General features: G+C 46.7%; 1 protein-coding gene across 2 annotated transcripts; it reads left to right on the top strand.

The window, feature by feature from the left end:
- The first annotated feature begins 3,153 nt into the window (after positions 1-3,153).
- Positions 3,154-23,978, top strand: Tollip (toll interacting protein). Of its 2 annotated transcripts, XM_087573228.1 has the most exons (7): positions 3,180-3,379; positions 6,817-6,905; positions 12,303-12,452; positions 12,990-13,172; positions 14,221-14,373; positions 15,535-15,625; positions 20,985-23,978. In XM_087573228.1, exons 2-7 carry the CDS (start codon positions 6,885-6,887, stop codon positions 21,197-21,199), a joined length of 813 nt encoding a protein of 270 aa, XP_087429354.1. In that variant the 5' UTR covers positions 3,180-3,379; positions 6,817-6,884; the 3' UTR covers positions 21,200-23,978.
- The last annotated feature ends 694 nt before the right edge of the window (positions 23,979-24,672 follow it).

The raw sequence follows: 24,672 nt of genomic DNA, 5'->3' as shown, positions 1-24,672 counted from the left end.
GATCCAATGCCTTTTTCTGGCCTTCTCAGGAAACAGGCAAACATGTGGTGCACAGACATACATGCAGGCAAACACACACACACACACACACACACACACACACACACACACTTAAAAAAACAATAGAGCCTGTAGACTTACTGAATATACTAGACCAACAAAGAATGCACCCCTCATCCGAATACACCCCTCATCCCCCTGTTGGAAATAAGATAATACAAACTCAAGATGTGAAAATAAAGCAGTTGTTTGGAACCCCAAAGCCTGGGTCAAATGGCCCACTTCCTCCACCTCCTAAACGTTCAGCAACCTTCCAAAACAGGACCACTAACTGGGGACCAAATGTCTAAGCACATGAGCCCACTGGGGAGTCTTTCACAACAATGCTATGTGGGCAACCACATGACTTCCAACTTCTTTCTTCCTTTTTTAAGTTTTTACTTTTTTCTTACAAATTTGTCAAGCTTTTTAGTAAATTGAAACTAGCAACCCTGTCAGATACACAGGAGACATTTTGTCACTTTTAAAATTATCAAGGCAAATCTCGTGTACATGACAAGGCACAGATCACAAGTACACAACTGGGTGGGTTTTGATAATCTTATACATTTCCGTAACTACTACCAGTTATCAGATGATTGAATCAACAGTATGGAAACAAAAGAAATGGGACCAAACCCTGTATGGTGAACAACACAGGCAAAGCTTTGTTGAGACTTCAGCTCATGAGTAGAAGGACTTAAAGACAGTTGAAGAGGTGACTAGGCTGTTCACTCCACTAAGGTAGCAGCAGGCTTTTATTGATTTTTTTTTCTGCGAAAGACTGAAATTTGGTAACTTTTTGTTGCCTATAAACATGTTTTACTTCTTGTGGAAAAAAAAAATGCTGGCCCTGGTCACAGAACCTCAGGTGCTCAGCTCAGCAAGAAGAAGCACATACCAGCTCCAGTGTCCAAGTTAGCCCTGTGGTCTTGGACATAAGTGCTTTTCATACTATTTTTTGGTAGTCCAGGCTGGCCTTGATTTCCCAGTCCAGCTCCTGCCTCATCCTCCCGATCGTCAGGATTATAGATATATGCCACTGTACTCAGCAACAACACATCAGTTTCTGTATGTCTCCATGCACAGTTGAGCAGGATCTTGTGGCAGCTGATCCTCTAGGCTCTTATTAGAATAGCTGATCCTCAGCTGGTGTATTTGAGAAGGGTCAGCAGGTGTGGCCTTGTTGGGGGAGGTATGTCACTGGGGAAAGACTTTGAGGTTCCAAAAGACTGATACCATTCCTAATATGTATGCTCTTTGTCTCCTGCTTGCCTCTCATCTCCAGATGCTCCAGCCATCTGCTAGCCCTGTTCCACCATCATGGACTCTAACCTTCTGAAACCGTAAGTCTAAAAATAAACTCTTCTGGAAGTTACCTTGGTCTCATCATAGCAATAGAAAAGTACTACAAATCTAAATCAAGACTAAGGCAATAAAGCAGATGGACACACGATGATGAACACAGAGTTGCTAAGCCTTTCATCCATTTTCTGTTCCCCATAACATCTCTTGGCTGAGTGGAGTCAGCACCAACACAGAGCTAGTTTTCGAGTTTCTACAAAGTGACCTAGGCAAATGTTATCATAGCCTGCCTATACCAAAGTTTCTATCTGCAGCGAATCCAGTAAGGACAATTAAGTTTATATCTAGTCATGTAACTCCCCACCATTCGAGAGCTTTAAGTCAAGGAAGAACAAATGCTGTGATTCTGTTCTGACAGACGGTGTCAGAGCTTGAACTGACTTCAGGGATTTACTGAAGCATTTTATGAGATAAAGTTTTTCCTCTGGAACAATTCTCCCTTGTTTTTTGTTTTGTTCTTGGGGTGTGTGTGTGTGTGTGTGTGTGTGTGTGTGTGTGTGTTTCTTTTTTTCGGAGCTGAGGACTGAACCCAGGACATTGCGCTTGCTAGGCAAGCGCTCTACCACTGAGCTAAATCCCCAACCCCTGTGTGTGTGTTTTAAACCTGTTTAATATTGAAGGATTTGGAATTCATCAGAGACCATATGTGTGGACATCTCAAACCCAATCAGTTTTACCTGGTCTTAGTCACAAGGGGTTCCTATTCTGCTATCCAGATACAATTTTATACAACAGGTTGTCTGCTGCATGTTTAGACACAAGTCACAGGTTTCGTCTATAACCAAGAGGAGGGGATTATACGAGGATGTGGATACCAGGAGAGATCAGGGGTCCCTTTTAAACTCTGTCTGCACAATGGATTGAGTCTTTTGTGTCTTAGCTTCACCAGCATAGAGATGACAGTTTGGGCAACAGGAGCTACAGACCAGCGAGAACTGGATAGGCCAGTGTCCAGGAACAGAGCCCAGATGCAGGCCCATGTTATGTCAAGGCAGAAGCTGTCACTGGAGTTGGAAGACGTGATCTTAAAGATGAAAGGAACACAAGAGAACATGGTGTGAGAAAATGTTCTAGGAGTAATGACAGTATCAAGTCTGTTGCAGCACAAGTAAAAAGGAACCTTCAGATTGGTGACCACCATAGGGTAAGCTCTTTGTAGGAGCTACCCCTGAGTCTATCTGGCCAAAGATCCTTCTGAAGAGAGTGCCTGAAAAGGCAAGAGTGGGTGGCCTGGGTTTCCTAGGGACATGTCTTCATTTCTTCCATTCACTTAGCAAATCCAAGTCTGGTGGAAATGTTCCGGCCCACTCTTGTCTCTCCTTCAGCTTGGTTTCTATTTTTAAAATTTAAATATAAATGTTCTCCCTCCCACATAATTTTGAGGTAATTCAAGAGCTTGAGGGTAGCTGGTTCTACTGCCATCTGTTTTTTCCTCAAGCTGCCAAACATCTGTTTTCTCCAAGCGGATCAGGCACCTGCAGGCGGTGGTATCACAGCTATCTCCAGCTAGGTGACCAGAGCTGTGGCGACTCAGCCGAGTTGAGATGAACGTCCCGGTTATAGGTGCGTCCTGCAGCGTGAGCAGGTTTCTGCCCGCAAGGGAGCGCTCAGGTTTAGGCATGCGCAGACAGTCTGACAGCCATTTTAAGGGGCTACTGAGCTCCAGAGGGAACCACTGCGCAGGCGTATACAGGAAACTACCAGCTTCCCCCTGAGCCCGGAGCACGCCTGCGCGGATTAGCCGGAAGAGGCGGGGTCGGCTACTGCCGAGCTCTGTGCTTGGGGGAACGCCGAGGTGGGGCGAGGCGGGGCGACTGTCAGCTGACTAAAGAGCCGATTGCCTCGCGGGACAACGGTCAGCGACGCAGGTTGTGGTGGGAACGGAAGAGCTCTCCCGGCGGGTCTCTGTGCAGTCGGTGAGGCAGAGGGCCGCCGCAGCACCATGGCGACCACCGTCAGCACGCAGCGCGGGCCGGTGAGTCCTCTGGGCCAGAGCCTGGCTGGGGCAGCGGAGCCTGGGGTCCGGCTTCTCTTTTCAGTCTCTCGCGGGGCCTCTCGTGGGTTGCTTTGCCGCCCCGGGGCTTCGCGGGTCCTACCTTCAGGTACCCATACGGAGTAGCGACTCGGTCTTTCGGGCCTCTTGGGTGGAACGCAGAACTTGATGGTTCCCCAGATGCCCACGGGCCTTGAAGCTCCTGGCCCCCTTTATGGAGACTCCCGTAGTCCTCCTGAGTGGAGGCCCTGAATCCCTTAGTCCTCTACACAGAGGAAACCTTAGCCCATTGGTATCCAGATGGAGTGGGACTCCGATTCCCCTTAGTTCCTCAGAAAGGGCCCCGAACCCCCTACTTTGTCAGATCTGTCACCTGCTTGGTCTCCCAGATGGACAGGAACTGTGACTCTCTTGCTCTCCCAGATGGAGAGTGGCCCTGACCTGATAAATTTTCCAAACTGAGTGACTCTCGTGGTCTTTCAGAGGATTGGAGCCGGACACCGTTGGTCTCCAAAAAGGAGAGATATCCTGGTCTCCTTGGTTTTAGAGATGGCGAAAGATTCCACTTTGTAGTCAGTCCTTAGTTGCGACAGTTTCCTCCTATCCCTAACATCTATAGAAAATAGGATACTAACTCTTGAACTCAGGTAGTGGCTACCTTCTCAAGCCTCATTTCTTCATTTATAAACGAGTAGAAGGGAGCAGAGAACATGGAAGATTCAACAGGGTTGTCTCTTCAGGATTGTCTTGGATTCTAATACTACCTGTCTTACCTCCCCTAGTGTGAATGTCCTCCCAGTAGCTCCCTGAGGCTGGTATGGGTGGGATGTTGTTAGCCAACAGTGGCTGTGTGTGGTAGAACACAGTTCTGATGAGTACTGCAGTGTCTTTCCCTAAAGTTAATATTGAATGTGCCCGCTAAGCCCTGACAGCTTGGTATTGACACGTGTGTGTGTGTGTGTGTGTGTGTGTGTGTGTGTGTGTGTGTGTGTGTGTTAGAGAGAGAGGGGGAGAGAGAGAGAGAACACAGACAGACATAACTCCTTGGGGTAGGTTACTGATTTCCTGACTTTGAAGAAAGCCCCAGGTTTGATTAGGTGCTTTTAGGGAGGGCTTTGAGCCAGCTCTGACCCACAGTCAAACTTGGATGGAGCTTTCCAGAGCTGGAGTTACCTTCATGTTCAGCAACCTCTTCATCCTCACTGTGTCTCAGCAACTGTAGGAAATTGATGGTGGTTGCCAGAGGAGAAAGGGAGCCAGAGCCTTGCCCTTTTCATATCCCCTGCCTAGGAGAGTGGACCCTTTCTTACTGTGTGATCTGAGAGTATCCTTACCTCCTGTGGCACAGGCTGAGTTTGAATTCATCCGATGGTGAGCTCTGTGTCTGTCATGAGCAAGAAGCCATCTTTCCCTGTTGCTTAGAGAAACTCTGGTGTTGAACAGAGCTGGAATAACCTACACAGTGATGAGTAATTGGGAGTATCAGATGATGCTCGTACTAGCAGAATCCGTGGAGACTTTCTACTTGCCGAGTGTTCCAGGGATAACGTAGTCATAGGAATGCAACATCGGCAGCTAGGTGGTTTTAGAGCACTCTTGATGACTTGTAACTTTGGGCTCTAAGAATTTGTCATAACTGACCACTATCTCAAGCTTTACATGGATGTGCATGACTTCATCATAGTATTAGTGGCCACAATATTTAGAGCAACCAGACACTGAGCCACAGGTGTGGAGCACAGGGACACGCCATGCACGGTGACTTATGTAAGCCAGAAAATAAGTCTCCATCAGATCTGTGCTCTTAAAAGCACAGTGGAAGCAGAAAGGTATGGACTTGATATGGGAGGACTGCATGGGCCATGGCCAGGGTCTCTGTAGAGTAGAAGGCCTTGAACTTCATCTGGGAAGTGCTGTTTCTCAGTGCAAACCTTTTTCAGTTTTCACCTTTTCACTGGCTGCTTCACCTGGAATGACACACCCATTGACCTCTGGATTCACTAATATCTGCAAAGGCTTCTAGCCAGTAGTCAGGGTCTAGTAGAACTGCCAAGTGTGGTTGGTGTGCTTCTCTGCTGCTCATGTCATACTCGGGAGTGCTGCTTCCAAACAGATGAGGTGCATGCGTTTGGTCAGTGCTGGGTCCCACAAGCAGCCTTCTCTGCGTAGCCCCAGCAGAGGTTAGGCCCAGTGTCTCCATCCTAGGAGCCTGGACTCAGGTTTGGGCAGTTGACTCTGTAGCTGACCTTTACCTCTGAGAAGTGGGAAAGAACTGACAAGAGTGTCTTGGCAGGTTATAAAAGGCAGGACAATCCCATCTGGGCGAGGAGGGCAGGTATGAGGACAGATAGCCCACACCTACATATTTGTGAAGGAATAAGTTCTTCCTCAGGCTATGTGGCCTTCTACATTTTTAGATTTTAGGGTTTTTTTTTTTTTTTTTGGTTTTGTTTTTTAAAAATATCTACCACAGGGCACTGAACCCTATGCTATATCCATATCACTTTTGAAAACACTGGTATTTTGAAATTACCAGCCCATTTTGCTAACCGATCTACAAACCTGCTCCTTTTCTACAGTGAGTGACTTGGAGGATCCTATTTCTTGTGGGGATACATGCAGGAGATCTTGCTGCCTGGAGGCTGCACCAGGTGTAAGGGTGGCATTTTGAAGGTCCTTCTTTATAGATGTGTTGCGTTGAGTCCCACAGGTGCTGACTTACCTTGCTTGAGATGCCAGTTAACTGGTTAAAGTGAGCTTTGCCAGAGGACACTGGCTCTGGCTTTGCCCCTCCTCATTCTATGGGTGGTCCTTAGTGCTCATGCCTAGCTGAGCCAATGACTTGATTAGTGATGGCAAAGTGATATTTTTAATTATTAGATTACTTTATGTGTGGCATTTTGCCTATGTACATATATGTATACCATGTGCATTCCTGGGGCCCATGGAGGTCAGAAGAGGGGGTCAGATTTCCCCAGAACTGGAGATACATATGGCTGTGAACCATGTAGGCGCTGGGAATTGAATCCAGGTCCTCTGGAAGATCAGCCATTGCACTTACCCACTGAAGCATCTCTCCAGCCCCAAAAGAGTCATTTTTAAATTTGTTCATATGTTCTGTACTTGGTAACTGGATCTGACGTTAAAGATAAGCATTTCTCATCAGCCAGAGATGCCTAGGTTACAGTTTGAAGTAAGGTAAAATGTAGGCTTCTAATTTTCTAGTAATAGAGAAGGGAGTTGAGTTTTTTAGGGTGTGTATCAGCTAGCTAGCTAGCTTGCTTGCTTGCTTGCTTTATTTATTTATTTATTTATTTATTTATTTATTTATTTATTTATTTATATTTGTGTTGCTACATAAGTGGAGTTTTCAAACCTCCAGTGTAAGTTAGCATCCTCTCGTCTATGCATCTTCACAGGGCAGAACCTGGGCAAGAGGTTGTGCTCCCCAGCTGGCTACTAGGCCTATGTCTCTGGGTCCTTGAGAATGTCTGCTTTGGATTCTGAGGTGAGGCTATTCCTGAGTATAAGTCTAACATTCCTGCATCAGACTGTGGTGACAAGATAGTGACCTCTACTGGCTTCTTGCCTTTTACTTTGAGATTTTGTGACTACTCTGCTTTTTCTTTTAGAAAGTATTTGCAGAGTTTTTCTTTCTTTTGTTTATGTTTTGACTTTACATTGTTTTCAACATTTATGTTTAGGAAAGATCTACACACAGCAACATATAGCTGTATCCTTAAAAGTCAAATCTAAGAAGTACAAGTTCCTATTAGCTATTTTATTTTATATGGTATAAATATATACACATTTTACACTAAAAGGCTTCCATTTGTTTCTATTCTTGCCCTGACTGACTCATTAATCAAAGTTTTTAATGTATGTAATTAGTAGCAATTACATTTTTTTAATGTATGTAATCAGTAGTAAATTCTTTACCAGTTTGGTAAATGCATGGTTTCTTTCTTTCCCTTGGGAGTTACAAGGAATTGTAACACACAGTCTTGCAGATTGAAGTTGATTGCATCTCTGTCTTCCCCGGTCTGGTGGTGTTGTGCCATATTTGATGGTTCTCCTTTCCTTTTATGTCAGTGCTTGTTCAGATCCGAGATGTGTAATTTTCTTCCTCATCTTCTTTGTGTCTGTTTATCAGGATCCGTCTGCTGTGCTTTCCAGTTCCTCTTTTAGCACTCTTGACTGTAGCTCCTGAGAGCTCTGTGTAGAGTGGCAGCAGGCAGTGGCTTCTCAGTCCACCGGACTCCTGCCCTGCTGTCATCCCAGTCACTCTTTTACTAATCTTCCATTCTTTGGAGTTTCAGTGTAAATCACGGAAAGCCTTTAAGTGCAGTTTCCTTCCTGACTGAGGGCCATGAGGATGCTCCAAATTTATGCATGGAGAGTGCAACAGGCCCAGCTCATGGGAAATACCAAAAAGTAGTGAGATTCTAGGTCCTAATGAATTGTTTTTCATTTCTCAGAAAACATATTTCCATGATGGAATCCTTTTCAGATACTATTCTGCTTTGACACAGAGAAGCAGTAGAGCTGGGTACAGGTGGGTTTTACAGTTGTCAGGTACCTTTTGAAGGCAGATGGGACTGGCTGTGGTGACTGTGGCAGCAGCAGCTAATTTTGTGTGTAGGAATCCCTGTGATCACTGGCTCTGGAAGGCTGTCCTGGCCTTGGCATCAGGCAACAGATCCCCCTCTGCCCAGCTGTCACAGATTCTCTAAACTATGAGCTGGTGCTTCTTTAGGATTCTTCCTTGCTCCCTTTAGCCTTGCTAGTGCCCCAGCCTCTCACACATGGATGCATGCATGCAGCTCACACACTCATATACACACTCATCTGTTGAAGGAACTGTCGCTATCCATCTTCTTTGCTGAACTCTAGACTAGCAGCTTCTTGACTTTTCCTACAGTGTCCCAGACATGCTAGCAGGCAGGTGCTCTGCACTGGGCAGGCCAGAAGCCTTTGGAGAACCCAAGGACACAGCTAACTTGTCTGTTGATGGGGAAGTCTCATGGGCTTTGCCACAGATTGTAAAGATTGGGTATCATTGTGCCCTCATTCACAAGATTTGTCTGCCTGTTTCTACATTGAGTTGCCCTCAAGTGCTAGCTACCCAGAGCCAAGGCTGAAGCCTACTGTGCCCTGCCTATTTGTCCCTCCTTTTTGGTTCAGGGTCCTGGGGATTCCTTTCATTCTTTTAGGGACACAGAAATATCCCATTCTTTTTGAAGTTGAGAGCCTGGGCCACGTAGATATTTCTGACTAGGGAACTCAAACGTTGCTTGGTGGCTCTTCCTTTGTCCCGGGCCATAAGGAATGAGCATTTTTATGCTTACATTCTTGAAGCTTTTCCATGGGACTGGTGTCTGGAATTGAAATTGTTGGGTCTTTTTTTTTTTTTAAAGATTTATTTATTGAATATATATAAGCACACTGTAGCTGTCTTCAGACACACCAGAAGAGGGCATTGGATCCCATTATGGATGGTTGTGAGCCACCATGTGGTCGCTGGGAGTTGAACTCAGGACCTCTGGGAGAGCAGTCAGTGCTCTTAACCACTGAGCCATCTCTCCAGCCCTGAAATTGTTGGGTGTTAACCCACATGTTTGAAGTCATTTGTTAGTATCGAACCATGTATTCATCTTGTACTCTTAGATAAACTGTAAAAAAGATCCACTGTGAGTCTGTTAAACAGAATCATCATTTAATTTTTCTGAGTCTTTAAGCCAAGATAAAATTTATATTTCATGTGGCCAATATATAGCAAAAATTTCCTCCACCAGTATATGGCAAAAATACATTTTAGGATTAGCCCTGTATTTTAAAACTTTACTAAAAATAGCTGTTTATTAATGGTATTCTCTAGTGCCGTCATTGACTTTATAGAATTCGCACCAATGCCTGGATTCATCTCTTGCTTTGAAGTACTCCTCACTGTGCTAACAGTAGTGACTCCTTTAGGTACAGCAAGAGGTGTCCTCATTCAGACAAATCATCTGGGACCTGCAGCAACAGGCAGGCTTGTCTTCCCTCCCAGGACAGAGAGTAATGGTTGTATAACCACCTTGTTTATCTGGTTCAGGCTGAAGTCTTTCCTATCCTCCCTGCTCCTTTAGGTGAAGGTGAAACTTTCTAGTACAATTGTGACTTGAGAAAAGCTATAGAAAAAAAGTTTCCCTCGTATCACTCTGCTTCTCCTGATGTCATATTCACAGACCATTTCCACTGCCACGAAACTGGCTTCAGTCCATGCTCAAGATTCAGCTTGTTCCCTTCACTGCTGTGGACTCCTCCCAATACCTGACTTGCCTTGCCTTTAACCATATCTCAGGCTTCCTTGGTTTTTTTGTTTTTTGTTTGTTTGTCTGGTTTTTGTTTGTTTTTTGAGAAGGTACATTGTTGAGGGTGTTATAGCACATCCCTGGCTTGGACGAAGGGTCACCTGAAGAAGGCAGAATGGGTTAGCTTTCTCTACCATAAGGTTGCTTTTCTACTCTTAAGTAACACTGTTAAATTCGCATTGTTAAAACTTTCCTATTTATAATTTTATGGTTAAATCCTTATTGAAAAATAGCATATTTGAATTTGATCTTTGAGGGGCAAAAGTACTGGGGATTGAACTTAGTGCCTTGTGCATGCTGGGCAGATTTTCTGCCACAGAGCTCTACCTCTATCCACATCTTACCACTCTCACCCCCACCCCAACAATCTCTTTTTCTTTAATGAAAGCCTGGAAGAGTATAATATGAAACCTTGGTGCCTAAGGTTTCCAGTCCCAAGAAGAGGATGGATAAACAAAGTAAAAACCAACCCTGACTTGTTCCACATGGCCTTTCCTGACTCCATGCCTCAAGCAGCCCCCATGACTGCCTATATCCTGACCTATCACTGTGATATCTACTGGCCTGCTTGCCCTCCTGTATATATCCTCCGGAGACACAAATGTGTCCTGCTGCAGCACTAAAGCTGTAATACGTGACATACAATTGATAGTTGTTCCTATGACAAGTGAGAACTTGACCTATATGGGTTAACCCCAAGAATCTGGCTTAAAAATATCTGTTTTGCCTAATAACCCATTTAGGATGTATAGACAAAGCTGAGTATACATCTTGGAGGTACACCCTCTAAATTCACTATAGACTAGCACAGGTGTGGGCCAGGAGTTCCTCTGGGAGGGACTGTTTCCTATATACCATAGACACTGATTCGTGTCTTCTCAAATCACAGCCCTTTCTCATCTCTTCTGGAAGCATTTGTGATGTGTCCTGGGAAAGGTTGTCTGTCCAAGAGAAGTTTTAGGTGCTGGAAACTGTGCTTTTCTTGGAAACCATGGGTCTCACTGGCCACAGCTACTTTGCAGAAAGCTTCTGCATGGGTCTGGGGATTTAGCTCAGTGGTAGAGCGCTTGCCTAGGAAGCGCAAGGCCCTGGGTTCGGTCCCCAGCTCCGAAAAAAAGAAAAGGAAAAAAAAGAAAAAAGAAAGCTTCTGCATGTGAGGGCTGGGCTCCCTCCTGGTTCTGGATTGAGAGACCCCAGAGATTCAGAGAGACGTGCTGCTAAGTGGTCAGCACTCACAGACAAATGTGATGTGCTTTTTTTTTAAGTTAGAGGACAGGTCAACTGCTCAGGGGTGGCTATATCCTTGGTTCTGAACATCTGACTAGTCTGTATCTTCTGGAAGCACAGAGATGGGAAGAGGGTAAGGGGCTAGACTTGGGGATCCAGTGACTTTTGCTTGTTTCTTTCCTTTAATAATTTATTTAATTTATTTTTTGAGATAGAATCTTACCATATAACTCAGGTTGGCTTGCAACTCCCTATGTAGTTCAGGTTGGCTTTGATGGGAATGCGAGAGTGAGCCAAGAGGGGGTCTTTTCCAGGTGCTGGGAGTGAAAACCCTGCAGAAGGTGTGCGTAATGCACGTGGAAACCTACAGCCAGGAGGATAGGCAGGAGTGTGGTCAGTGGAGGAGGTAGTCAGGCTGTCACAGAACTGGGTGCCAAGTGCCCCCAGCAGCTCTCAGTAAATTCGCTCTGTCGCAGCTCACATATGACATTGGTGCTTCTGGGGAAGCATGCATGTGGGACCACTTTAGGCTTGATTGCTGCTCAGGTCTTCTTCAGTGCATTTTCAGCCTTCAGAACTTCAACTGTTTCTTAATGGTGAGCATTTCCTCTATGTAGCTAAGACCAGCACCCACTGGGCAAGAAGCAGTCCTGCCTTCTGTCAGGTTACCCTGGTTAAAGCTGTGGAGGCTTGCTCCCAAGGCTGTCCCCACTGTCCTAAGTAGCTAACATCATAGCTGCTACAAAGGGGTCCTTGACCCTCCCATCTTGGACCCCAGACAGGTATGCCATTTCCAACTGGTATTTTCTTCCTAGGTATCCCTGGTTCAGCCTGTATTCCTATGGTCTCCTCTGCGGTAGAGTCCTGTGGTTAACTCTAGAATGAATCTTAGCCAGGGCTACCATTAGGAGTCTTGGTTAACCTTTACTCTGCTCTCCTATTTTTCTTGAAAAGCTTTATTTTCTTAGAGCACTTTAGGTCTCCCTTGAGCTCTAATAGCCTTTTTAGTGACTGAGGTAGGCTCTTAACATTCCAAGAGCTCTGATTTGCCTTGAGCACCTCCTGAATAAGAAGGTGTATGTTTTCAGGGGAAGGAAGCTCAGATGAGGGCAGGCTGGAATCTCTTGTGGGTTAAAAAGAAAGGAAGGATGGAAGGAAGGAAGGAAGGAAGGAAGGAAGGAAGGGAATGAGGAAGGAAGAAAGGAAAAAAAAAACCTTGGTAAGGTGAGCCTGCGTGACACATTGCTCCAAGGTAAGCCTGATAGTACTGTGAGATTGCTTGGCAACTTGCTTTGTTTGACTCTACGCTTTTTCCTCACTGGAAGGTATACATTGGTGAGCTCCCCCAGGACTTTCTCCGTATAACGCCCACACAGCAGCAGCAGCAGATACAGCTGGATGCCCAGGCAGCCCAGCAGCTGCAGTATGGAGGAGCAGTTGGCACTGTGGGTCGTCTCAGCATCACTGTAGTACAGGTGGGTCTCAGTTTCCGGTTGAAAACTGGTGGGATTGAGCAGAAGAGGCATGGGCATGAGGCTTTGCACCTGATGTGGACAGTAATACCTGTCGATGTCCCAGGGATCTACCTAAGATACTGTTGGTCCATGTCAGTCATTATCCTCCATGAGGATGCTTTCTCTGACCCCTTTATTGCAGCTTAGGTGTTAGCTACTCAGTTCTGCACAACTGCCCTCTAAATAAACCATGGTTCCTATTCAACCTCAGCCCCATGCTGAGGCCTAGGATGTGTACAGTCAGTGCACAGTGTCAGATGAGAGGTCTTGTCTTACAGGTAGTTGCTTACTGCCAGGTATGGCCAGGTTCCCAGAGTCATGTGAGTCCAGGAGTGACCGGCAGCATGTTCAAGAGCAGGTTACTGACACAGTGAGGTGAACTTGAAGACTGTTTTTTCACACACTAGGAAATACCTGTAAGGAAAGCAGTTTACATAAGCACTGGCTTTTGTTTCTGCTGGTGGATGCCTCATTTTTCTAAATTTGGTGTTATTTCAGGCCAAATTGGCAAAGAATTATGGCATGACTCGTATGGACCCTTACTGCCGCCTGCGTCTGGGCTATGCTGTTTATGAAACTCCCACAGCACACAATGGCGCCAAGAACCCTCGATGGAACAAGGTTATTCAGTGCACAGTGCCCCCAGGTGTGGACTCGTTCTACCTTGAGATCTTCGATGAGGTGAGAGATGCTCCAATGTTACAGAGTTGCCAAGTTTGGGATCTGGCAGCCATGGGTGTGCTGCATGTGCCTTGTGGTTGTAGTCATGAGGCTGTTCTACTGGTGCTCAGGACCTTTGTACCTAGCATTTAGTGACAGGGTGTAACCTGCCTGGACACCTGGCATTTAGTGGCTGAATGACAAAGTACAGTTTCTTTGACAGTGTCCATTAGGAGCCATCACCAGTGATAGAAGCATGAGTAGAGTGTGAAGATAGATGTTCATGGATAAGTCGAATTACAAATAAGTCAGCACCCTCAGTGAGGGGAACACTGTTCTTGCAGGCCTCAGTTCCAGGCTCTGACACTAATGTCCCATGGCCATACCAGCAGTTAGGTGTGCAACTTTTTGAGGGCAGTCAGGAAACTCAGGTGGCTGAAGATGTCTTCTCGCAGCTTAGTTCTGGAGACCATGTGCTTGCCTCCTTGAAACAGAGCAAAGGGCAGTGGGAAGAGAATGGGGACGGTGAGAGCCAGAGAGGAAGTGGGCATGGGTAGTCCAGCGAGGGGGACGCAGCCACTCATTTGTCTTTACCCCCTTCCTCTGCTTTCTTCTTCAGCGTCTGTGAAGAGTAGGGATATGGGAAGGAGGGTTGGGCTATGGATGGGCTGGCAGCTCTTGTCCTTGTCTGTACCTACTGGGCTTGAGACTTACAGCTTCTATCTAGTTGATTAGTTAGGGCCACAAGGACTGCAGAGGACAGTGTCCATCCCTGAGCAAGGATGGCAGCCAAGAGATTTCTTTATTGTCCTTTGGCCTGACCTTATGGTGGTTACTCAGAAGATGCAGAAGTAGTGGTGGCCAGGTACAGGTCACCTGGATGTCTGGGATTGTGGTTTAATGGGAAGCTCCTTGGAGGAAGCTGGAGCAGTGAGAGGAACCCTGTCCTGCCAAGAACACAGAAGGTAGATGCAGGCGGCAGTCCAAGCACAGCCTTAGGAAAAGCTGGTCTCTATAACATGGGTCGTTGAGGGCCATAATGAGGTCATTTTACTCTTGTCTTCCTCAGCGAGCCTTCTCCATGGACGACCGCATAGCTTGGACCCACATCACTATCCCCGAGTCCCTGAAGCAGGGCCAAGTGGAGGACGAGTGGTATAGCCTGAGTGGGAGGCAGGGCGACGACAAGGAGGGCATGATTAACCTGGTCATGTCCTATACGGTGAGTTCACTGTCTGGCGAGGCCATTCTCAAAGAGGGTCTGGCACCTCCTTGAGATAGCTATGGCTCCCAGAACCTTGGGAAGTCATGGGAGGCAGGGCTGGGGGTCTGGTTTCCCACTGTCTCCTTTGTATTATCTGGGCCTTTCCTTTTAGTTGTTCTTGAGCCTTTGAGAACAGGGGAGTATAAAGCACCCGGTATGCAGGCCTCCTCCGCTTTACCATCCTACATGCCTCTCCTGGTGTGGAGTGTCACCCATCTTTAACAGGTGCTTTATGTAGCATAGGTCCATTGTATACTCGCTCATCTACAGTTCAAGATTATTTGAGCTGGGGCAGGAGAGGTGACTCAACAGGTTAAGAGCACTGCTGCTCTTGTGATTCCCAGTACCTTCATGGTGGCTGACAACCAACTGTAACTCCAATTCCAGGGGATCCAATACCCTAATCTAACCTTCACTGGCATCAGGCACACACATAATGCACACACATATAGGCACACAAAACACTAAGATATGTTAAATAAAACAAAGCAGTTCAGCATTTCCGAGAGAAGCTACTGATACTGATGCAGTCTCCAAAATGGACCCTGAAGGGAGCTTTGTAAGTCCTGTGTGAGAAGTGGTGTGGTTGTAGCTCGTGTGAGCCAGTGGTTGACATCATTTGTTTTCTTTGGTCTTCACCTTGACTCTTGTTCTCACTGAAACTGAAACTCATTCAATTCACTAGATTGGCTGGCTAATGAACTTGAGGGATCTTCTTGTCTCTGCCTCTCTCGTCCTAGGATTATAGATATGTGTCACACACACACACACACACACACACACACACACACACACACACACACACACACATAAACATAGCTTTATATATGGGTGCCGGGGATTGAACTCATGTCCTCATGCTTGTGCACCAAGCACTTTCCTAACTGAGCTGTAGTTCTGAGTCTGCAGCCCAAGTCTTCCAGCTGAAGGGAGGAGGTCTGCAGGAGTGGTGCAGATGAAACCAGTGGCCATGGACACTACATTCTTGCTGAGGATTCCATGTCTTGGGTGTTGCTGTCTGGGCTGTGGCTAGGACTAGCCCTATGATACCAGAAGTAACAAGATTGACATATGGTATGGTCCTCCTTGACACCCATGTTTTTCTTTGTTGTGTTTCAGTCCCTTCCAGCTGCCATGATGATGCCGCCTCAGCCTGTGGTTCTGATGCCAACTGTGTACCAGCAGGGTGTTGGCTATGTGCCCATTGCAGGTGTGTACTGCTTCTTTGGTAGGCATCCCAGGGACAAAGTAGGACAGGAGGAGGGAGGGGCCCAGCATTCCTATGAAGCTTGAGTAGTGTAGAATTGTGTAAGCATGGCTATTTTAAATGAAGACCTTCTAAAACCTACTCCAGTGTCATATTTGAATTATTTTTGTATACATAGGAAGTAGTGTTTGCTCTGTTTTTGCCACAAGTAAGGTGAGTTGAAATTTTTAGAGGTGTAGAAACGTTGTCTAGGAATATTTTCATGTATGAGTTGTAGGAATAAGAAAATCTGGTTCCTGTTAGACAAGGCATACTACATCTTAAATCATGGCTTTCGTTGAAAGTATTTACCCATGTAAATTAATACCTGCTTGAGTCGTAAAGTCAAGATGTGGCTTTTATATATTTTTTTAATTTTTAACCTTCCTGTGGATTTCACAGTACCTGGTGTCCAGTTGGTCTTCCTACCAGAGTAGGGCAAGCCAGATGAGATCACACACCTGCTTTCTTAGCCAACAGGAAAGACTGTGGCTCTGAGAGTAGACACCAGGGCAGGCCTTCAGGACCCCTGTTCTCTGCTAGGGTTCAGGAAACTGGAGTCCAAGCAAACCATGTAGTCCTGCTATCCCAAGGAATTCAAAGGCTAAGGCAGTAGGGATGGCCAGTCCATAGGGCAAGAGGGAATATGAGATCCTGGATGGGGCTTTGCCTATATGGTCCCTGCTTGCTGGTGCTCAGAGTGAGCATTGCTTTGGATCTAGGACAGCACAGAGCTGCTGTGGTTCATCTGTGTGGGGTCTGAGGGTTCCACACAGTCAGAATGGAGTGACTCATTAGTCTTTATTAAACTTAGCCCTTACGCCAGCTGAGCGAGGGAAGATAGTACAGGACTTGGGAATGAAATCCACCCACACATATCCTGAAAACAGCCCTGACAGACAGAACTTGGGCCTTCTGCCTATGACAAATCTCCCTGCAGGGACAAAGGGCAGCGTTTTCCAAAGGAAAGGGAGGGTAAGTTCACAGGGTTCCAGGGCCCTGCAGTATTTGAACTGGACTAGGTTGTCACCAGATCAGCAGACTAGAATGTACAACCTGCAGTAGAGGGCAAACAAGTCAAGTGGGCAGTGACCCAGGTCCTTAGAGAAACTTTAAAGCAGTGTGGTGGTTCACCAGGAGCCTTAGAAATCAGGAAAGTGGGGTTTTAGGATGTGTGCTCTCTGGAGTCCCAAATACAAGATACTGACTTGTCCTAGTTCAGTGATCAAATCAGATCCTCAAAACCCTGAGGTATGAGGGTTGGGTTCCCAGAGTTGCTCCCAGATTCCATTTTGAACTACAGCCCCGTCAGGGTATGTATGGAGTTTATCAGTGAGATGTGCTGAATTGGAGGTCTGAGGAGGGAGAAGAAGCAAGTGAAATGCAGTGAGCACAAAGGGTACCCAGTGTAGCAGAGGCGACTGGGTCACAGATGGGACAGTGTAGCCCTGAGGCCCTGAGGCCAGGAGTCAAAACAAGGGCTGTAATCCTTTCCGACGCTCCAGAGAGGGAAATTCTACCTTTTTGAGCTCTTGTGGTCTGTCTTCATACACTTGTGGCCGCCACCCTCTTTGTATGTTTCTGTCCTGTATGGTCACTGGACAAGGGCTCTTCTGTGCTCCTTCATGGTCTTATCCGAACAAGGGTACCCTCTTTCCAAGTAAAGCCCATCTACAGGCACCGGGGTTGGACTTGAGCAGAGGGTATGGGGAAGCAACAAAGACAAACTTCTGTGCAGTTACAAACAGGAGAACTACTTCTAAACAAAAGATAAAAGTTGTTGACCAATTTACCCTTTCTTGAAGGGCTCCTGTCCTTCATTCTCTGTAATGCCTCTAGGCTGCTCTAGAATGTGTATTTTAGGGAAGGCTCCTCTGTAAATAGACTTTGATCCTTTGATGTACATCTTTAAAGTTAGAAATAGTTTCCTACCAACAGAAAAGCTGTCACAGAAATAAAAGGATATTTTTCCTTTGGAGACTAGCCTCTGATGTTTGCTCTATCCCCATGTAAGCATGCTTCCTGGAAGTGAGGACTCTTCCCAAAGGGACGTGCTACAGGACTGGTGGACTGGATCTTCTGAGAATTTGTGACAGGCTTTGCTCTGTTCACTGTCTGGCCAGGTGTCCCCAGGTGCTGCTTAGAAAGCTGCTCTCTTCTATTTCTGCTGCTCCCACCTTAGTGTTTGGTGAGGTGACAGTTTGCCCTTTCATTCTCTTGGGAACCCCTTCGTATCTCCTCGAGGATTGTATTCAAGGTCACAGTTGCTGCCTGTTTTATGTCAGACTGAGCTGTCCACTGATAGTTGTAGCAGTGTGGACTTGAGGTTTGTTTTATTTTCTGAGCTATTAATTCGTTACTATATTGTTTTGTTACTCAGTGATCCCAGATTGACTAGGTCTGGAAGTGAGGCCTAGTTGGCTGAATTATGTGCTTTTTGATGCTGTGTGAGCTTCCTGACGTTGGCACAGGAAGCCTCTGGCTACCTTGTACATTTCCTTCTTCCACCCCAGAATTAGCCACTTCTCTCTGAACCCAGACTTCCACTCAGGGAGAATCAGTTCTAAAAACGTTCTTGAATTGTTTTTGTGTTGTATTTATCTTAATGATTGGGGTATTATAAGGATGTTGTTTTGTTGAAACTGGATGCCCAGCTTTGGTTCTTAGGATTCCTGTATGTTTTTGAGGGCAGAGCTGTCCTAGCAGTGTGCTTGGGGTATCCTGTGCAGGGATGATTCGTAGCTGCCATCTGTCCCGTGAGTCAGGTTATCTCAGTCCACAGAGGCAGGAGAAGCAGTTCATCCAGGGTGTTTTTATTCCTGTTGCTCTCTGCCTTCTCAAAAGTGAGGTCAAGTCACGTGATATTTCTTGGTTCATATCAGCTTCATGCTGCAGAGTTTGCTCTCTTGGGAAGACTCATACCCTTGACTATTCACAGTGTGAGGTCTATGTGTACACAGACCATACATGAAAGAAGACTGCACTCAAGCTCCTGACAGTAAGGTGAAATAAGTCTGTGACCAGTTAGACAGGAATGAGGAGACTCACATGTTAGCCTGTTCTCACTGCCCATTGGTCTACCCTTGCTGTATGCCCAAGGGCCAATGCATGGCCAGTAGGTGCCTGCTGCCTCTGCATATCAGGAGGCATAGACCCTGTTGTCTGTGTTTGAGGTCTTGGTTTCAAGACCATAGCTGCTGCTTTGCAGAGCTAAAGCTGAAGGTTGAGGATCAAGGGTTACCTGTGTTTATGAATCTGTTAGTTTGAGAGCGTAGAAATGTCCTGTGGTGTGCAGCCTGCTCTGAGCTCCCTTATTCAGCATGGTTTACTTCCTTCTGTATGGCTCCGCACTGTACCCACTTGAACCAGAGAGGACACATTTTTTACAACCCAAAACTACAGGGTCCTGTCCATCCTTTACCCGCAAAATTGGCTGCTCACCCCACACTTGCTCTTACAATTTCAAGGAAGTTTTGATAAACTGGTCCATACTCGGTCATGGTGACAGGTCATGGATTGAGAATATAGTATTCACTCCGGAGGATGGAAGACACTAGGGCCAGTTTTCCTTGTATGTAGTGGCCTGCTGCTCCCAAAGGAGCTGGTTTATGAGAGCAGATGACTGCACACTGCTTTCCTATGCTGACTCTGTGCAGTTTTTTTCTGCAGGTTTTGCAGCGGTGCCTAGTTCTCTCTTTTCTGTACCCAGCTAGGTTGAAAAGTGTTGGAAAGTCTGAGCAGGACTCAGAGGAAGCTGCCCGGCCTGCATATGGTTGCGCACCTTTCCGTGTGTTGCTGCAGTGGCTGTGTTCATGGCTGTAGGCACTGCATTCGTTCTGGTGAGGTTGTTTGGGTCCCTTTAGAAACAGGCTGCTGTCTTACACCTGGATCAGGCAAAAATTTTGGCGTTTTGTTTTCTTTAGAAAATACAGAAATAGTATAAGAATATGTTTTGTTGTAATCCCAGGTGTGGGACATGGGGCTGCTTCAGACCGTCTGCAGCAGCTGACTGTGATTTGCCTCGTGCTCTAGCAGAGGTGTGGTTTTGCCAGCGACAGTTTCTGCAGTTGTGTGGTGGTGAGAACTCTGGAGACTTTTCAGAGAGTGTATATATAAGTGCTAGGCTCAAGAGGCAGGGTGGGTTGTTGTTTGGTTGTTGTTTGCTGTCGGTTATGGTTTGTTAAGTGTCATGTGCAGAGAAGAAACAAGAATTATTAGATATGCTGATGGCAAAGATCAAACCTGCCCCAAAGATCTTAATGCCCCGAGTCAGCAGGAAGTAGTCTATGATAAGCCCTCCCTTCTTTCTATCCTTTTTTTTTCTTTCCTATCTAGTATTAGGAGTTTGAAAGATTGGAGAAGGGTATTAGAATGAAAAACTCAAATAGCAAATGCCAGCTACACCACTATATGGTGACAACTTGTAAGGTGTCTGATGACAACCTGTCTAAGTCAGTCAGGACACAAGCATGAAGGAGAAGGCCTGGCCCAGAGGGTACTTAGGAAACCTGCCTCTGTTTCTCAGCTTGTACCCCTTCACCTAGCACAGGCTGCAGGGAGCCATGTAACATCAGTGCTGAGCCCTGTGCCAGCAGCCCTTCGTTGCTCTCATGGCAAAGGAATTGGCTCCCATGCCCCACTGAAGTCCCTGTGCCTCAGGCTGCCGAGAAGCGATGTGCTTTCTAATGAGCGTCGTCTTCATTGTGAAAGGCTAGAATGCAGCTTTCTTGAGGTTTTCAGAGAGTGCTTTTTTAGCCTTACCTTGTGTGTGGCTACTGTAATGTCTTTGCTAGGCTGTGAAAGTAAATTCTAGAATGTTGACACAAGCAGACTTTGGAGTATTGGGTGTACAAGCATAATACTTTGTTGTCCCCAATCTCAGTAAAGACTCATGAGTGTAGTGAGTCTCCTAAGTTCTTGAAGTAGCACATGTGATGACCAAGTTTTCATCTTGCTCCCTGTAATTTTTGATGAGATAGATTCATCTTGAATTTTTGTTCAGAAAGAAAATACACCAGGAGAGGTAGCGAGGTAGTGAGGATGATGGCCCATCCCATCTGCCGTGGGCATCCCTGTGAGATCCGGTTTCAAGTCAGGCCTGAGGTAGTCTTTCCCCTTGGAACCAGTGAGATGTATTATTTCTTCCTTTGGCACTGCAGCTTTGTGACCCCACTATTTTTGTCCTAGAACTCACTCTGTAGACCAGGCTGGCCTTGAACTTAGAGACTCTCCTGTTGCCTTCTAAGTATTGGGATTAAAGGCATGTACCACCACGCCTGGCTGACCCCACTCTTTTTAACCAAATTTCAACTTTTGTTTTCAGGGATGCCTGCTGTCTGCAGCCCTGGCATGGTGCCTATGGCTATGCCCCCACCAGCTGTGGCTCCTCAGCCCCGCTGTAATGAGGAGGACCTCAAGGCTATCCAGGACATGTTTCCCAACATGGACAGGGAAGTAATCCGTTCTGTGCTTGAAGCCCAAAGAGGGAACAAAGATGCTGCCATCAACTCCTTACTGCAAATGGGCGAAGAGTCCTAGACCCACCTGTGGCCCTTGGCTTCACAGCACTGACCCTTGGACTTGTCCACCCGGGGCTCCCCAGGGTCACCATCCCCACAAGATTCCAATGAAAGACCATCCACATACCCTTTCCTTGGACATCTGCGCCGCCCCTTCCCACATATTTTGGGGATGCATGTGGATTTTCGGTTCTAGGCAGGCAGTCCTCTTCAATGTTGCTGGGGGACAGGGTTGGGGGACAGTTCTCTCCCTGTCTCTAGCTGGGTGATGGTGGCATGGCCCTGTTATTGCACAGACCAGTCGTCCTGTTTGGGGACCTGCATCTCCTGTCCTCACCCTATTCTGGAAAGCATTCTTATAGAAAGCAAGCTGCCTCTGCCAGGATAGAGGTGATTGTACAGCGTCCTTCTGAGTTGATGGATGGCATGGAGTTACTCAGCCCAGCTGGGATGGTTGTTGACGGTGCACTGAGTTCATGTGCACTTACTTACAGGTTATTTTTAGAACTTTCAAGCTAAAACCTCCTTCCCTCCTCTGATGTTGTATGTGAACCTGGGCCCCTCAGCTAGTCCTGGGCCAGGAGATATGCTTCCCAGCCATATCCAGCAGGTCTCTAACCTCCTGTCTTGCTTACCTGCCACTGTCTGGCTAGGCTTCAGCCACAGAAATCCATCTTGGAAACAGAAGGTATCCAGACTTGGTGCTTGGCTAGCAAGGCCCCACCTTGGCCCTTACTGCTGAAGGCTGCTTTCCACCTCTTCTTTAGTCCAGCATTGTGGGTCTTACTCCAGGGGCTGTTCTTGTTGATAGACCTTCATCACAGAGTTCAGAGTCAAGTGAAGGAGATGGGCGGGTGTGGCACTGCGTGCTTACTACTAAAATTCAAGCATCGTGACACTACTGACCTGCAGTACACTCTATGGACCCACACTGTAGATTGGCTTGAGTAATAAAAATCCATGCTTAAATTAAACCTTCATGGAGGTAGAGGTGCCTGTACCTGACCAGTGGATATTGTGCATTGTATTTTGAGTTACAAACCTATGAGCCCATGGCCTGGCTATAGACCTGTTTAGGGGAAAGATGGGTGGCACCTTGTCCTAAGATTCAGACCTTGAAAGCTTTCTCAGAATCGATCCACTGTACAGGTACTGTTAAGAAGCTATCACACATTGTCACGTGTTTATGGTGTTACAGTTTTGCCTTACATTGCAGTTGCTTTTTGTTTTTCTGAGAATTTGCACACCCAGTGTTTGAATATGTGATGCACCAATATGGGCGTGAAGGTGACTCCTAGCAGTTTGGACTATTGAAATACGAAAACTAGTACTTCAGTTTTGATCTTTGCCTCCTAAAAAAGCAGTGAGATATACTACTTTCTGTTATCCGTGGGGTGCTTTTTGTCAGATGTATTGTTCATAAGTATTTATTTTTGTAAGCCTAAAGGCAGTATGTGGTGACGGTGAGCATGGGATGGTGGTAACAAGCACTTTTCTGTAGTTGTAGCTCTTTAAACCTTTTAACTGCAAAACAGAGAAGAAAGACCAATGTTTGTTAAATAGATTCAACCACTCACTTTAACACAACCAGGCACTGGAAGTCTCCATTCTAGACCGTTGTGTGGCCTTGTTCTGGGTAAGCAGATGCCCTCTTATAGGGTGGATGAGTCAAGCAGGCAGGACCTCCTCAAGTGGTCTGCTTAGTGTCACCAGCAGACTCGAGACACTGCAGAGCAGGGACCTCAGTACCTGTCTCTAGGTCTCAGTGTGGCTGTGCGCATCAGCCTCTGCCTTAGGAGGTGTGGTCTGAGCACAGGGCCACTTTGCTCTTGTGAGGCTCTGTAGGGAGCCCCTGAGCAGCCCCCACAGCACTCAGAGGCAGCATTCACTAACTTGTGCTTGCTCGAATGAGGAAGAGGGATGGTTTTAAGACAGATTTAAGACTTGAGCTGAACACAGACTCTTCCCTTTGTCATGAACATTTTATTTTTTTAATAGATTAAAGGAAGATCACGTTTTATAAGGCCTGAGTGATATCCCACTCTCCTAGGTTTTATGCTATTTTGTCTTGGAATTTCATGTCAGCACCCATGTAGTACAAGGAAAGAGGCAGTGCTTGTCGGCGCCTGTGTAGGGACTAAGGCATCAGAGCATGGCTTGCTTGGCCTTCCATCGCATCCTGAATCTTCTCAAGGTGAGAAGTCACCCCTGGAAGGAGCTCAAAGGCAGAGGCCACAGCAGAGACAGACAAGCTTCTGCGTGGGGACCAGGCTCTTTCTGGGTATCATTGCTGCTCTTGCCAAGTTTGAAGATTGATGTTGGTAGCAAAATTTCACAAGGTGTTCATTGGAGGCCCTGCCCTCAAGGTGTTCACTGGGGCCCCTGCCCTCAGGCCAACTCCAGGGTAGGTAGGTATGGGTCTAGGGATGGCCTGCGCTGTTCTCTTCTCTGCACATGTTGGTTGGCTGAAGTTGTAACCTGCTGCACATTTGTGGTCTGACATGGCCAGTGGCTTTCATCTCACCTGTGAGTAACGCCTGCCCAATTGACAGAAGTGTGGTGCGATGGGCTCTGCCCTCGCCCTCCCAGGCCACTCTTTACAGACACTGGCATCATCCGACACACTGTCTAGAGGTTGGTGGGAATAGTTCTCAGAACCCTGTCTGTGGTTATTTTGGGGATGGGGGTCCATGTCCAGATTTTTCTTTGATTATATGATATATTTTTACTTTCAGCCTTCTAATTTAATAAGTGGTCTATATAAAATAGAAAAATAAAGCCCTCTGAGGAAATGTTTACCATTTTTGTTCTTGAGTATTTTTTTAACTTATTAGTTCTTTGTGAATTTCACATCATACACCCCAATTCCACTTATCTTCCCCCTTCCTAGTACCTGCCTTCCACCCTTGCAACCTCCTCCCCCAGCAGAGAGGGAAATCACGTGGAAGCTGTAGTACATCACACGGTGTCCCACAGTGTGTCCTTTTGTCAGTACTTCTTGCAAATGTCCGTCACATTCAGTCGTTGGTCTGCTATGAGGCCTCTGCTTTCTGCTACATCGTCTGTACTGCATCCTCATGGGGACGCCTCTGGGAGTTGGTACACTGTGTCATGGAGATCCTGCAGCTTTGGATCTGTAGGACCGGCCCCTTCACACCCTCCAGCAGTTTATCCATGGGGTAGATGTTGGGGTGGGACGATACAGAGTCGTAGGTCTGGGCCTGAGAGGTGTCTGAACTGGGGACAGAGGCAGCTCTTCAGCTCGCGTGCCCTTGGCTGGCTCATCCACGCCTGTACCATCAGGGCAACTGTGCTGCCCAGGTGAGGTGCAAGGCCTGCTCTCCAGCTCATGACCCCAGGGCCAGGTCTCCAGCCTGCCGCAGGTAGCCAGGGGTGAGTGGAGAGGAAGCTATCTCTCCCTGATTCATGCCACCACACAGGAAACAAATGTCAGGGCCAGCTCTCCTACACTTATACCCCCGGGCCTGAGCC

Source organism: Rattus norvegicus, chromosome 1 (assembly GCF_021556685.1).
Source record: "Rattus norvegicus strain SHRSP/BbbUtx chromosome 1, alternate assembly SHRSP_T2T, whole genome shotgun sequence".
Taxonomy (NCBI): domain Eukaryota; kingdom Metazoa; phylum Chordata; class Mammalia; order Rodentia; family Muridae; genus Rattus; species Rattus norvegicus.
This window is presented reverse-complemented; position numbering and strand designations above follow the sequence as displayed.